At 41.7% G+C, this 15,297-nt stretch overlaps 2 protein-coding genes across 3 annotated transcripts in view; one reads left to right on the top strand and one right to left on the bottom strand.

Annotated features, from left to right (window-relative positions):
- Window positions 1-2,491: 2,491 nt before the first annotated feature.
- Window positions 2,492-9,819, top strand: pln1 (phospholamban 1). 2 transcript variants are annotated; one of them, XM_014969208.2, is made up of 2 exons: window positions 2,492-2,775; window positions 8,285-9,819. In XM_014969208.2, exons 1-2 carry the CDS (start codon window positions 2,628-2,630, stop codon window positions 8,557-8,559), a joined length of 423 nt encoding a protein of 140 aa, XP_014824694.2. In that variant the 5' UTR covers window positions 2,492-2,627; the 3' UTR covers window positions 8,560-9,819. The 2 variants fall into 2 exon arrangements, with proteins under 2 accessions (XP_014824694.2, XP_087870174.1); XM_088014048.1 differs by having other exon boundaries at window positions 2,493-2,775; window positions 8,282-9,819.
- A 467-nt stretch (window positions 9,820-10,286) lies between these two features.
- The window catches only part of LOC106904747 (protein FAM184A), a 38,159-nt gene continuing 33,148 nt past the window's right edge, over window positions 10,287-15,297 (bottom strand). Inside the window, exons 23-24 of the mRNA XM_014969204.2 lie at window positions 14,781-15,139; window positions 10,287-13,217 (exon numbers count right to left, since the gene is read on the bottom strand). Of these exons, the coding sequence (XP_014824690.2) occupies window positions 13,103-13,217; window positions 14,781-15,139 (474 nt within the window). The 3' untranslated portion in view covers window positions 10,287-13,102. The remainder of the gene's footprint in view (window positions 13,218-14,780; window positions 15,140-15,297) is intronic.

Raw genomic sequence — 15,297 nt, 5'->3', positions numbered from 1 at the left:
CACCACAAAGCTGGCTTCGGCAGAGGAAGGAGAAATTTTTCGTGAATGTCCAAATCACACGAACATCAAAACTAAGCATGAGAGAAAACGGACAGAACGTTCCTGTGAGTTCTGCAAAAAAAAAATATCCAGCACAACTTTCCTGATTTAGAAAAAAAAAAATTAGAGTAAGAACCTCTCTAGTTTTCATTATGTAAGCTGCACTTTGATCAGTGGTGATTAAACGTGCCAGTCTTTGACTAGGCCCTTATCAGCGCTGTCTGTTTTCTTGAGCCGACTGCAGTTTTCCTCTCTGTTTTCAGCCCGGCTCTGAGCTGTGTGGTATTTCACCATGTAAGGCTGCAGAGCAGAGCAGCTCCTCTGACTGAAAAAAGAGGAGAAAAGAAAAGAAGAGAAAAGAGAAGGAAAGAAAGAAAAAAAAAACAGTGAAGGGAAAACTATTTTCCTCCTGGTAAGACTTTGTGTAATTACTTTTCCGCTATAAAAATAAATGTCTTCACAAGGTCACAGGGAACAGGAAGAACATGATGATTTAAAAAGGAATCCCAGAGACTCTTCTAGACTTTCGGTTTGTGTTTATTATCACCTAGAAGGAACCTGACACAGAGTCAGGGGGAGACGGGGGTGTAATTATTTTTCATTTGAACCTTTTACTGCTGTTTGTTTTAAAACTGGACTGTTCACACCTCCTCTGTTCCCGAACTGGAGGAAGTTCCTCTAAAATATCCTCACATTGGGTCCGTCACTAACTGCTGTCCTGTCACTTCAACCAAGAAAAGCAAAAGTTTTGCATCCTGACTCGTCTGGCGACTCAAAAAAAATATATATGGAAAAAACATTAAAAAAAACCTCTAATCTTCTCTGTCAATTCTAATCTTTAAATAGAAAAATATGAATTCAAGTTGTTTTGTTCCAACTCGTCAGAAATCGTGGTTGCAACCAAATATGGAAAGTTGTCAACAACCCGGAGCATTGAAGCAGTCCCACATCATGACACTGCCACCACGATATTTTGAGGTTTTGCTTTTGATCTCAAACTGGGTCGGTGTGGTTTGTTTTTGTTGCTTTTTAAAAATGATCTTTTAGTATTTACTCAGGTAACTGCCAGTACAATTAGACTTAAAGTGAAAATGCCACGAGAAATATATTATGGGTGTAAATGCTCCCCACCCTCCCATCACTCTATCAGTGTGACAGGTAGAAGTGATCGATTATCGGCAATAATCCGACTGCGCTTTACGTGACTGACGGCCTGTTTACACGCAGATCCTCCGTAAGAGACAGTTGGGATGTTTCCTGGGACGAATCGTCCGGGTTATTTTTACATTATCCGGACTTTTTAGACTCTCTTTCTCTCTCTCTCCAGTTTTACTTTTTTTTTTTTCTTTTTTTTTTTTTTTTTTTTTACCCCTTCGACGATGTCCAGGGCTCCACGCGCGTTTGGATCTAAACGAGGAAAAAGGTCGACGCGTTAAGCCGACCCGTGAATCTTAAAGCGACGGGATTCTGGCCTCGCTGCCTCAACATGTGCCGGTGTCCCGGGCTGTTTATCGGTGCGGTCATCGTCAAGTTGTATATTTAGACGTGTCATCAGCTGTTGAGTTGCCTTGCATGTCTGCGGCGGTGCCAGGAGGATGAAGACAATAGAGCGGCTCCAGCTGCGATTCCCTGACTGCGCGCCAGATTGTCAGGGATCTCTGCGATGCGTCAGCGCCGCTGCCCGGCTCACATGGAGCGGACGCTTTAAACAAAGGGACCGGTCCAAACATAGTGACCCATTTGTTACCGGGCGGACACGAGGAGGAAACTCGGGTCAAGATGAGAATATATATAAATATTTTAATCCAACCTTTAGCTTTGAGGGCTCTGAAGCGCAAATATGATAAACATCTTTTTCTTTAAGACTATAAAGAAACAACAATAGTTTGAACTCCTACTTAAGTAGAGTAACTGATCATAAATAATACTATATTTAAAAAAAATGACTCCAGATGGACCAAAAGTATAAAGTTATGTGGACATTTTGATATCCTAAATATCAAAATGAAAGTAATTTATATAAATACAAAAGGAAATTAGGCAAAATACACCTGGAGATTATCTAACACCTGCAGGTGTGAGTCTGTTTCAACAAGTCAGTTCTTCACACAGTGAAGTTTCTCACTTCACTGGGCAGAGTATCCAGAAATGTGACTCAAAAGTAGTGATGCTTCATAAAAATAAATTACCCAAGTAAAGATAAAATGCAAAATGTAATAAAAAATACTCCTAAAAGTTATTGTTTCTGGTTTGTCATAGTAGATAATAAATGAATGTGCAGAATGACCACAAACGGCCCTAAAACAGAAATACCACCAGTGGTCTTTGCACTGACTTTAGTGGTTCTCGTTATGTGTGGACAAACACGAAACGAAAGAATGATTATTCCTGGTTTAACAACAATTTTCAAAAGTTTTCACAGATATAAATCAGGGGTGACTGTGGAGTCAGTGGGTAAAGCTGTGGGTTTGATTCCAGCTTCCTCTCTGGTGTAATTCAGCTAAACTGAGCAGTGGCGCCTCAGTCCAGCATGTTCAGTTCAGCAAATACAAATTTGGTGTCCTGGCTCTCTTAAAATCCTCTCTGGGATGCCCTCCCTCCCTTACTCCCTCCCTCTCTCTGTCTCTCTCTTTGCTCCTCCTGTCTCCTCCTCAGTGTTTCCAGCCTTGCGGAGCGCTGCATATCTGACGTTACTGTCTCCAGCTCCAACCAGCTCCGCTCTCATCTCTCTGCAAGGTAAGACTCAGCATCCTCTATGAACTTTTGTCTCCCCTCGATTTGAGAAGTTAGGAAACGTCTTCGGATTTGACAGGGGACGAGCAGGAAAATGAGGAATAAGCACGACGGATCGCCGAAGTTAGATTTTATCTGGTGGGTTAAAAAAAAAAAAAAAAAAAAAAGGAGGCGATGTTTAACGTTGCGATGCCGAGACGAATCGCTGCCTCTTGTAAAAAATGTCAGCGTTCACGTTGAATAAACAGAAGAGGAGCAGCAGGGGGATGGAAACTGGACTGAACCTCCCAGAGGGATAAACACTCGCTCCCTGGACTTCCAAACTGAGCACATGATCTTATTTCGGAGCGACGAGGAGCCAAATCAGCTCAATCTAATCTCTACATTCATAAGGAAAGGAAATCATATTAGATTTCACTGCATAGTTCTGCTGGAGGCTGAAGAACGAGCTCTTGGTTTTGATATATAGAGTCCGGCGGGAAGCTTGTGTCCTCCACAAAAATGTCCACCTTTTAATTTTGATTGCAAGATTAAATGTTTTCACAGCTAAATATAGAAAAATAAGCAAAGACGATTATTACACAGCTGTGGAAAAGTGCTTTTGATTCCTAAACTTGTAACTGCTAGTAGAAAATAAACACGGTGGATCAGCTTTGGCTCACTCTACAGTGGCAAAACCAGTTTAACTCTCAATCAAATTAAAGTCTGGACTTTGACTGGCCGTCACTGAAAACTCTCCATCTGTGCCATTCAGAATTGAACTCACTGGTTTGCTTTGACTCGTCGTCCTTCTGCGTGACCCCTTCGCTCTTGAGTTTAAGGTCACAAGCTGATGGTTGGACATTCTGCTTCAGGGTTTGCTAATGAAGCTGCAAAGCAGCCCCAGACCACGCTGGTGGTCGTCACGATGTTCTTTTCATGATTCAGAAAACCTTCGCCTTTGTCTCATCAGTCCAAAGAAAATGATCCTCAAAGTCTTGAGGACCACCGAGACGTTTTCTGGTAAATGTGGGCAAAATGATGTTCTTCTAACTCCTCCATGGAGGCCGTTTGTCTCTCTTTCTTCTTGTCGAGGTGACCTCTGACCTTAACCGAGGCCTGTAGGGGTGTAGATGTTGCGGTCGTCCACCGCTGAGAAGCTTCATCACTGACCCACGCGTCCTCTGTTTGTAGAAAATGGTTCTCACCAGCTGCGTTTCCAATACAAATGTGTGCAAAATGTTGCTGATGTTCCGCTCATGTGGAAAAAAGTAAATACATTTTTCGCAATTAAATCACACAATTAAAATCACACATGAATACAGTTGTTCATGTAATAAGTCTTTAAAAAGCATGCAGTGCCATCATCCTCCTACCACTTCCTGTTGTCCTCTTCATCTTTTCTGCCGATTGTTGATCACATGACTTGTGTGATGCAAAAAGCGTTTCCTTTGCAGTTTTGCAAATTACACCAATTTCAATACAGCCAAAAAAAGAGAACTTTTTATCGAAAGCGGGAGTTTTTTTTCCTTTCTAATTTGCCGTGTTTACATTAAGCAAACTTATTTGCATAATTGCAATTTGCACAATGTTTTTGTCAATGGGAATGCAGCCTACTGAGGTTCACTGGTGTCCCAAATTCTTATCCAGACTCATAAGTCGTCTGTTCTTGAATTTCAACTAGTCCGGCAGTAATTAGATATATGTGGCTGATTCATACTGAACCAAAAAATGTCATCAATTCTACTTTATTTATGACTTAACCACAGGGGTGGCATATTTTTCAATTGGGTTGGTCTGGATGACCTTTTTCCTCTGAAGTTGTCTTAGACTGAAAGATCCGATTGATGAACATTTGGTTTCTTGAAATTTTCGGGTGTGCAGAACGACATCCTGACAGCTGGTTTCAAACCTGCTGCTGCCCCAGTTGGAATATTAGGTCGGCATCAGAAAGTACAAGCATCTGTCTAACCTACATACCGCCGACGTGTCGGTCAGGTTGGTGCGCAAAAGTTCCTGCCAACAAACGCATCAAACCAAACACACTAAATGTTTTGTAGGTTAAGCGCAGCAATCCTTTCAGGATGTGTTTGTACCCGTGTGTGCGTGTGTGTGTGTGTGTGAGTGTGAAGCTCAACCCAACAGCTGCATGTGCTGACACACACGCAGATAAAAGTCACACCAGAGGAATGACTGGCATCTAGGAGACTTCAGGGCGCTCCAGATCAGAGCGGCATGAAAATGTTTCAGCGAAACTTTGCAGAGGTGTGCTTTCACGGTAACGTTTATCTAAAATAAAAATAGGAACTCTTTGAAGTGCAAATATGAAACTTAAAAGGGATCAAATACGTTGTTTTTGCCTTTTGCAACATTCAAATGTTGGCCTGAAACATTTCAGTGACCTCCAATCTTGTTAATCCATGAAATAAGTGAACAAATAAACTTTTTGACCGCATCCAAGTCAATGGAATCAAGACATTTTTAAACTATAACCTGTCTGACAATATGAAGTAGGGTAAAAGGTTTCAGAAAAGGTGAGAAAACTGTAAAATTACGTACATTTAAACATGGTGGTGGACTTTCACCGTCATAAAGGCTTAAAGCTGCTGGGTTATGACAGATGAAGTGTGTCCAGCAAAGCAAAAGCTGAATACGGGGACCTTTTGTCCACTATTAAGTAGGGTAGAGGCCCTCTGATGCTGTGGGTCTGTTTCCCCTCCAAGAGTGCTAGGAACATGGTTAGTATTCTTTGAAATACCATAACATTAAATAAATTTAATAAACAAAGGAACAAATTTAGGAAGCAAGACGGAAGGACGTAACATGTAGACAGATTAAAGGGAATGAAGTCTGGAAATAAACTCCAATTATTTGAGTTTCCTCACATATTTAACTCTTCGCATCATTCACACACTTATTTACATCGTCTCTGATGTCCTTCCTGCTCAGCTCTTAACTCGTGGCTGGAATCAGTTAAAGTTAGAAAGTTCGGGTCACAGAAAAATGTCAGGGTCAGCCCCCGACCCGTCTGTTCTCAGACAGCAGCCTCCGTTTTCCTAGAAGACGAATTCTCAGAGCCTCCGGACGACGGAGCGCAGCGTTAACTCACTTAACTTTGAAGTCAAGGGCGGCCCATCCTCTGCTGCAGTTGCTGCGATTTGTCCACCTGCACTTCGTTTTTACCGCCGGTTATTAACAGACGAACCAATCCCCGCAGACAGAGCAGCTGTGCCCGTTTGATCCTCTGAAACACGAGATGTGCAAACAAAAGAGCAGAAGACTGAGTGATGACAAGGAAACGGTTTAGGGTAGAGCAAAAAAAAAAAAAAAAAAAAACATAAATAAATACATAAAGTGCTCAGTATCAACCCAGCAGTTTATAATGTAGCCTTAGAAAAAAATCGTGAAACAACACACTATATTATAAACAGAGTTTAAAATAAAGTTTATGATACGACGAAGGATTTTTGTTGTTTGGCTAGTAGAAAGGAAAATGCTGCTACATTACAAGCCACTAGATGGCGACAGGATGGAAAAGAAGTTCCAAACATGAATTAAAGAAGTTAAAAAAGAACTCATTATGGTAAAATGTGCTAAAAAATAGGAGTATTCTCCTATTCCAAACATTCAGGCAGATTTGGCTTAGATTAAATCTTACACAGGTGTTGCTATGGCCTAGTCAAAGTTCAGACCTAAAACAATGGCAGGACTTGAAAATCTATGTTCACAGACTGAGCTTGAGCTGTTTTTTGCAAATAACTGGGAAAAATTTGGAACAATTCTGCCGTACTCCACTCAGGCACAGCAGAAAATAAATGCATGCCACACTTTCAGATTATTATTTCTTTTTTTTAAAAAAGTAACCTTATCCTTCCTTTCACATTTATGCACTACCCTGTATTGATTTCAGTCAAGGAGTGGGGATATTTTTGACACCAATAGGTGTCAAATACCTGAATACAAAACCACAGTCCTTATGAGTTGTTACAGGTACTTATCCTGCAGGATTGCAAAACAAAACAAAACAAAAAACAAATTAAGGAGTTGAAATCTCAGCTTCAGCTCTGAGATGAAAGGCTCAAAATCTTCTGAGTACGCGTTCTTCCCGAGTCAGGCGCCGCTGAATACATTTTACGTCCTCCCCCCCAAAAAATCACCAAAGAGATGGGAGAGCTTTGTGAAAATGAAAATGAAATATTCAGGTTTTCCTCCAGGACAGCATGAAAATCCCATAAATGGGCAGACTGAAGTAAATCCCTCCTGCAGGACTGTGGTAATCTCTAAGAGAATCTCACAGAAAACAAAACGCGTTGACCTAAAGCGACGGCCTGCTTCTGCCATAATCATGTTCCAGCTTACAGAACAAGTGTTTATTGTCAGTTATCAGAGCTTAAGAGTAAAAGCCCTCTGAGTGTCTTCCTACGGAAGACCGACTTCTCTTGAACTTCGCCTCATTTCATGAGGTGATGATACGGATGAGGGTATTAAGTGTTAACAAGTGACTTAAAGGCAGATTAGGCGAGGAAGGAAGAAAGAAAAGTGAAAGTATGAAAAGGATGTGTTGAAACCTTGTGGTTGGGAACTGAAAAACTGGTTGTTAAAACCACTTAGCTATAGTTGTGGCAAAAATCACATCAGATGCAAATCTTTAAACCCCTACGGACAAGCGTAGGGGGATGTAATGCAAATTAAATCCACCATTTTATAACAATTTTTCTGGTTATAAATAGAAATTTCTCAGTGCTACTCCACAAGTGGTTAGCAAGAACCACTGGAACCACAGGGACCTTACAGCGCCGATCCCAGGAAAGCCCCGGTTCAGAAGACAGAACCGCGGTAAAGCACGGCTCTATCCCCAGGCACTTTGTCCCTTTACATGCCTGCTTGAAACAATGGCTCCAGCGCTCTGTGGTCTTCACATTTCTCCAGACAGAGCAGAGATTAGCACTTCATCAGGCATCAGCTGGCGCACATTCGCAACTCTGTTATCGTCACACCCTGCGCTGAAGGACACGGGGGGTCACGTATCTCAACCTGTAGAGGCTGCAATGAAAAGGAAGCAAAGTGAGAATAGCTGTGTTTGCATTACAAAATGTGTGGAAAACCTTGTCAGTATTCTTGCTAATATATATAAAAAAAAAACAATTTTGCAATTGCAGTCTTTCTATGAAGTAGCGTAATTAGAATTACATGTAAGTTTGTACTCACGATAAGTCATTAAAAAACATGCAGTGCCTTCATCGTTCAACTATGTCCTGTTTTCTTCTTCGTGGTTTACGCCAGTGGTAGAATCCAGTTGTTGATCTGTTATGTAAAGAAAAGTGTTTCCACAGCAGTTTTGGGGAATAAACTAATTTTAATATGGCAAAAAAAAAGCACTTCATCTTTGCGCCAAACCTTTTTAGCAAAAAAAAAAAAATTTTTTTCGAAATTGCCGTTTTTCCATTAAGCAAATGTATTATCTAAATGTTAAATTGCGTGTCTATATCATGAACTGGAGACTAAAATTCTCTCTCTCTCTCTCTTGAAGTAGAGAACAGTCAACGGAAAGAGAGGACAAAAGAGTTCGCCGCTTCCATCTTCAACAGCCGGACTGAACCGCCCCAGCTCCCCGACCCCCCACTGACCCGCACGTCCGCCGTCCTCATGGAGCGCGTCCAGCACATGACCAAGTCGGCCATCCGTCGAGCATCTCAGATCGAGGTGAACCCCCAGGCCAAGAGGAACCTGCAGGAGCTGTTTGTCAACTTCACACTCATCCTCATCTGCCTGCTGCTCATCTACATCATCGTCCTGCTGAGCAGCTGAGAGCAGAAAGGGGCACATGCAGAGCCTGGCAGAGCTCAACCGCTGAAAAAAAAAACGGGGGATTTCAGAGAAATATCTGATTTTTTTAAAAGAATAAGTCATTATATCTCTGCTTCTCTTATTACGTTTTATCATCTTTGATCCTGTTTGCGTGTATGCACCGAAATTTTCTGACCACACTGTGTAGAAGCGACATTAAACACGATGCACATGAAGTGGGAAACATTCATGCATCTCTGAGGTTTGCTTCCTGTTGCATGAACATTTTTCTCTCCGTCTGCTCTGACTGAGAGACAATCTCCAGATTTTCAACCCTCAAGATGTCCTCTACTGCATTTACTAAAAAACTATTGTAAAAAGGATTATGAATTAATCCCCCCTCCGCCATGACAGTACCTCTTGAGGAAATCTTCATCTACAGTCTCTGGCATTTTAATTAAAAAAGTGCTAATACAGCTGTGTCCAAAATTTACACAAGCTACGTATAATATGAAGAAGGTCCAAAGCACGGCTAAAGCGGTGAAAGGTTGAGGATTCTCAAAATAGAAAAAGAAGAAAAAAGCAGCTGAAGCTCATTTTTTTTCCCAGTCTGATGGAAACTAAAAAAAATCTCAGTTCTTGTCACATAAAACAAAGTCATGTGGATAACAAGAAAAGATTTACCAAACATTTGGTAATGTAATAAGGACACTGAGAAATGATGAGAAACCTGCTATAAATGATCAGTTTCATCCTAACAGTCATTTATCTCACTGTTTGACAAAATCTGTTGCAGAGACTGACTTGTAAAATGTAAACATCCACAAGTGCTTGCTGCCAGAATAAAACATCATTGGGGGGAAATAAATAATGAACTATTGCAGGGGAAAAAAAGTTGACTTTGGCGCCACCCAATGGCAGATACCTAAAAGTGGAGGGGCAGCAGTGAACAGCTGGTCGTAAATTTCCAATTTAAAACGGTATTCCTGAAAAACGCATCTTTTTAAGAAATTGCATGAAAAACAAAAAGTGTTTGAAATCTGTGTGAGATTCGCTGAGGTACCATCCAGCGACACACTGAGGCAACAAGATGTGATGTAAATTGAAGTTTTATTCCTCAAGAGAAATAAAAAAGATGTCACATTAGCTAAGAGGATTTACAATATTTGCTTGTCAGCTTATAACACAAACATTTAAGACGAAGGATGTTTTCGTTTTCTTTAATTTCTGTAAGAAAGATGTGTCGAGCACAGAATAAACACTATTACATATCTGCATAAATCTCTGATTTGTATTCAGTTTTCAATTCAGTTTTCAGCTGGAAGCTCGGAGGTGATTGGTGGGTTTCGACTTTACTAGTTCTGACGTGTGATTGGTGGACAGCAAGACTTCCTGGGGAAAGCTGCATTTACCTGATTCTGTATAAGAACAGGAAAAGGAAAGGAGCTCCCACCTGAAACCTCCTACACGGAGCAGCTCATGCTTATTGCTAGGTATGGTAGCAGACCTGTGATGCTGTGGGCTGATTTCTGTCCCAAAAGGCTCTGGGAATAAAATGCAATGCGAATTCAGGGTCTTCTGCCCTTAAATGCGACAACACTAAGGACAAAGCTACGCCACAAGTTGTTTTAAAGGGAAAAACGTAAAGCTAATAGGCGCCATCTAGTGGCAAAACATTAAATTGGAGGATGTTGTAGTTATAATTTCTACAGGAAGGAGTCGTAGCTGAAAAAGACAGCCCAAACTAGTTAATTTCTCACAATCAGTGTTTTATTGTTCCATAACATACAACAGAAGTGATATAAATATAAATATTGTTATAACTGCAATGTGTTTACTTCAAAAAGGGCATGACAGATATGCAATTATGAGTTTCATGTTGACTTCGGACCACTTTCAGTTCAGTTAAACAATCGTATGAATTTCAGTTCTGTAAACTTTTGAAACAATAAATAAATAACAGAGTAAAAAAATACAATAAAGTAAACAACATCTTAAAACATTAATAAATATAACGGTTTGAAAACGCGTTACAAACACCGCAAAGGTCCTTTAACCATTATTAATAGGAGCTTCAGGAAGAAAATTAAAAGCAAAAACTGTTGAGATAATATATTAAGCTAAAAAATTAAGGACTTCTGCACATTACGGTGCAGATATCTAAGATAAAATGCCCATATTTTATATAGTCATTAAATTAATCTAAACTTCACAGTGTGCATGGAGCAATGAACCAGCTGTGGTTCAGTGTATCTGGACCTCAATCCCATTAAGATCCTCTGAACTCCCCTTTATTCCTTCGTTTGTACATAGAAGTATTTACAATTTAACCAGTTTAGCACATTCAGCACAACTTCAGAGACTGGATGCATCATTCATGACATAGAGGACAGATTTCTGGGTCCTCTGAGATGTTTAAAGTGTTTCAGGAAGTGTTGAACTAGGCTCGGGAAAATTCAGACAGTATATTTTATTGGCACCTCTAGTAAAGATGTGTAAACACTTTAAGACTTCAGAAAAGTAGAAAAACCACGAGCTGCACTTATTGAGTGGGGAAAATTCGAAACTTTTTAAATCGAAAATCTGTTTAAAGCTAAGAAACCAAGTCATGATTTGGGTTTTCAGCCCGAGTGCTTTGCTACTTTCAGATATTTGTAGTAATTATTAAGAATAGGCGCGCAAAAAAAACATGGAGGGTGCTAAATCGTTTGATGAAACATCAAATTATCGTCTAATCAGACTCTCAGCAGCTTTTCTGATTTAGTTGGGATTAGTTCAAACACTTCCTGCGGCTTCTACTTGCCCCGTAAAGGAAGACATCGGACTGACCTGAAACGTTTGCGCGTCAAACTCTTTCCGAGGACAAACCGAGCCTCTTTTGGGTTGAAGATGAGCATGCAGCTTGGAAAAACTGTACAGATTTCTGTATGGAGTCCAGCAAGATGACTACGTAAACCTTTGAGTTGGAAGAAGAAGAAAAAAGAAAAGAAAGAAAAACGGGACGGTACATTGAGAAGCTATGAGTATTTCAAGTGAATGAGAGCAGCATGAGTGTGTCTGTTTTCACATGCTCTGTGGTCTGTCCGCACGGCCAGAGACGTGAAGCAGAGGAGTTCGGACTCGGACACCAAAACGTTGACGCTTGTAGTTAAAACTTGGACTAAACCCTCCTTGGCATTAAATAACAACAAAGAAAGAAAGGAAAAAGGCAGAACTCTTCCTCGTTACATCTCTGGTCCTGAGGCGGAACAAACAGACCACAGGAAAAACAGTGTTCATACGCCATAAATAGTGGGAATAATAAAAATACAGGGGGACGCTCGGTTCAGCTCGTCTGTGTGTTTCTCCTCCTGAGACTGTTATGGACGCCTGGAGGCGTAAACCGAGCGCCCCTCGGTTAGCTCTGACGCTTGAAAACGACCTTCGCACATGTACTGTATGTACACAGGCAAAGCACTGGGACAGCGAGCTGAAGTGAGGCTCTTACTTTGTTGTTTTGTTTGCTGGTGTAGTTTTTACTGCAGAGGCCAAAAAAGCACAACCAGAACCAACGTGAATGATGAAGTCGGAAACGCACACACGAGGCATGGAGGCAGACGGATCGGAGTTTAAAAAGACCAGATCGATCACTACATGGAAAATAGTTTGCCAGGCGCAGTAGAGTAATAGAAAACCAACAGGTGCAGTCATGAGGTGAGAGCAGCTGATTTTGTTCAATCATTTCTTTAAAAATCCTCACAAATGTTTAAGGATGAAGGCAACAAACGCTGTATGTGTTGAGTAAAATGGATGGTTCCAGACAAAACGCTCAGAACGACATCTGAAACGCTTTCAAATGGAAAACCCCCCCAGAAAACTAGTATTCCAAGCGATCAAGTGCCAAAGACAAAGTCAATAATCAGCTCGAGGATGATCAAAGAATCTATGGCTGAAATGACAGTTGACAAAAAAAAAACAACAAACAAAACACATCATCTGAACTTTCGTGAGCAGATCAATAAAATCACTAGTATGGGGTGGTTGGTTGAATTCCTAGACTTTAATCCAACATGTGTTCATAAGTTTTAATCATTTCAATGTTCAAGAAGGAGACGGGTTCTGTGTCCCAGAGATCAATGTGTTTTGGGGTCGAATGTGTGAACAAAATTTTGAAACTCAACATTTCTGGCATTTAGTAAATCAAAATAAAATCCTAATTTACCTAAAAGAGCTAAAAGTTTTCTCTAATTTGATACAATATAAAAAAAAATAGGTGTACTTTTAAATAAAGTGAAAATAATAATCAGGTTTCAACTTACTGTTAAATTCACGGTCTTTTAATAATGATGAGGCACTGCTCGTCTTTGTGCTCACAATGTACGGAAGCCCAAAGGTAAAAAAAAAAATAAAATCAGACTGGAAACGTGAAATGCTCATATCAGGACCGGATGTCTGTTATCTCAACCCATCAAGCGACTCGAATTGCGCCGTTTGATTTGCCGTCACACTTTAGCTCCCTGCCCCATTACTTTATTTAAATTTTTTGACAGAACTGGGGTATTTTTCTTTCTTTTTTTTTTGCCAGTCAGAAAGAGAAGTACAGCGAGTACAAGTCTTCCTCTTTTGGGACATATTCTTTGACTTTTTCTGCCTCGATCCCTCTCGAGTCGGACGGTGTGGGAACGCCGGCTTCAGGAAGGCTGCGGGGAAATAAAGAGACATAACAGCTCTTAAGAAGAAGAGGAGGGGAAGAAAAGACAGAGATGGCAGAAAGTAATGGTGATTGGCTCGTGTGTTGAAATTGCGGAACTGAACCGGTGACAGAATACAGTGATGTGGGAATCCACGGAGGGCTTAAGATGGATAAAAATGGCCCAAAAACAAATCCTCAGGCTTCACACCGACTCTTTGAGTCAGCTGCAGTCTATTCCCCCCCGACGGCAAAACCTTCCAGTGATTTCTAATCAGCAGTAGCAAGCAGCGCTCCTTCATCTGTTTGCTTTGTGTCCACTGAAGACAGAGGCAGCAGCTGCTGCTCGTTCCCCCCCTTCTGTTTCTTTCGAGTTTCCCACTCCTAAGCTGCCGCAGTGCAGTTTTCTCCCTTTCAGGTCCCACTGAGACTGATTTGAACTTGCAAAGTTTTGAGTTTCCCACCTATCTTCTCTTTTATTTATTTGCAACCAGCAGCAGATGGAGATGAAAGTTAAGGATGAGAGGCAAAACTGTCCGCGGTGTCGAAATGGGGAGGCTGGACGAGGAAAAAAAGAAAAACGGGGTGTTCAGACACAGCGGATCAAAACAGGGGATTATGCATTCATTATTTTTGTGTATTGACCCTGATCTAATGAAGTCTGGCTGCAAAAGACTGCAGCGTTGTGTGAAATGAGTCGATCGGAGCTGGGCTCTGGGATGGCTCCAGGCCCAAATTAAAATTCCAATTTCAGTCCCGCCTGGCTCCTGTTTTAGTTTCGCTACACTCTTTAGCGCTCAGCGTGACCATAAAGGACTACATACAGCTGGAACTTTGTCTTAAAACTTCACGAGAATGCTGACTGATGAGCATGCTGACTGAAAGTTGTAGATTGAACGATGCAATTGGTGCCGGTTGGGACTTTTTCCAGCGCTCAAACTTGCACAAAAAGTGGTCAGTGTGTTAACATTGTTCATGTCTTCTGGGACTTCACTTTTTTCTTGTTAAAAACTAATCCTTAATAGGCTTAATATGATTTTATGTGACAGACCAACAGCGGAGGACAGACGGATGGAGGGGGGATGAATGAATGGATGGATGACAAACAGATAGTTGGTTGACGAAAGGGTGGATGGCTAGACTGTGCTATAATTTGTTGGATGGATAGATGGATGACGGATGGTTGGAAGGATGGATGGTTGAATAATGGATGGATTATTAATGGATGGATAGACAGATGATAAATGGATGATGACTTTCACCTCACTGCTCCACTCTGTTGCTTTATCACATAAAACCTCAGAATAATCCATAAAAACTTCAGCTTACAATGTAAATAAATGAGAAAAGTCTCAGGAGGAATGAAGCCTCTGTAAAGCGACTGTAAAGTGTTCAGTAAACCTGTAAGCTGCGCAGTTTACAGTTTGGGCACTGAAGACAGAACTAAGCGAGACGAGTGATGTCGGCGATGCGGGTGGTGGAGGTGCGGCGGACGTGAACACATGATCTGTTTTGCAGTGAAAAACCAAAGTGGAGAGTTGCAGCGGCGGCGGGAACTCACATCATTTCTCACCTCCCACAGCTCTGCAGGCCCTGATGCTGCGCGAGGGGATCCTGAGGAGCATGAGGAGGAGCGAGGCTCGGCATGGGATGGTGTGGGGGATGAGGGAGAGGGAGAGGATGCTGAGGTAGAGGAGAAGAAGAAGGAGGAGGAAGAGGGCTGAACAGTGACAGGGCTTTCTTATGTCTCGGGAGGGACCTCTGGAGGGGGGAGTGAGGAAGCGCAAAGCGGCCTCCCGGCCCTACCTCCCCGTCCTCCCGCCCCACCTCCTCCTGGCCTTCGTGGCTCATGGTGGGAGGGCTGACGAATCGGAGAGCTGAATGGCTAGGGAAGCTGGTGAGGCGCTGATCTGATTGGCTGCCTGTTTTTGACTACAGACACACAGAGAGGCAACACATGAATGCTATGAATGCTGGCTGGCGAGCTGATTTTGGGTTAAACGCTGGTTTAATTGGACTTGACAGCAAACATTTCTGATGTAAACACAACCTCCGCCCTCGTGAGGTGAATCGTCTCAGTAAATGGAAAA

Source organism: Poecilia mexicana, unplaced genomic scaffold (genome assembly GCF_051168715.1).
Source record: "Poecilia mexicana isolate PSO_F unplaced genomic scaffold, ASM5116871v1 scaffold_2, whole genome shotgun sequence".
Taxonomy (NCBI): domain Eukaryota; kingdom Metazoa; phylum Chordata; class Actinopteri; order Cyprinodontiformes; family Poeciliidae; genus Poecilia; species Poecilia mexicana.
The sequence above is the reverse complement of the archived record's forward strand: the minus strand, read 5'-3'. Positions and strand labels throughout refer to the sequence as shown.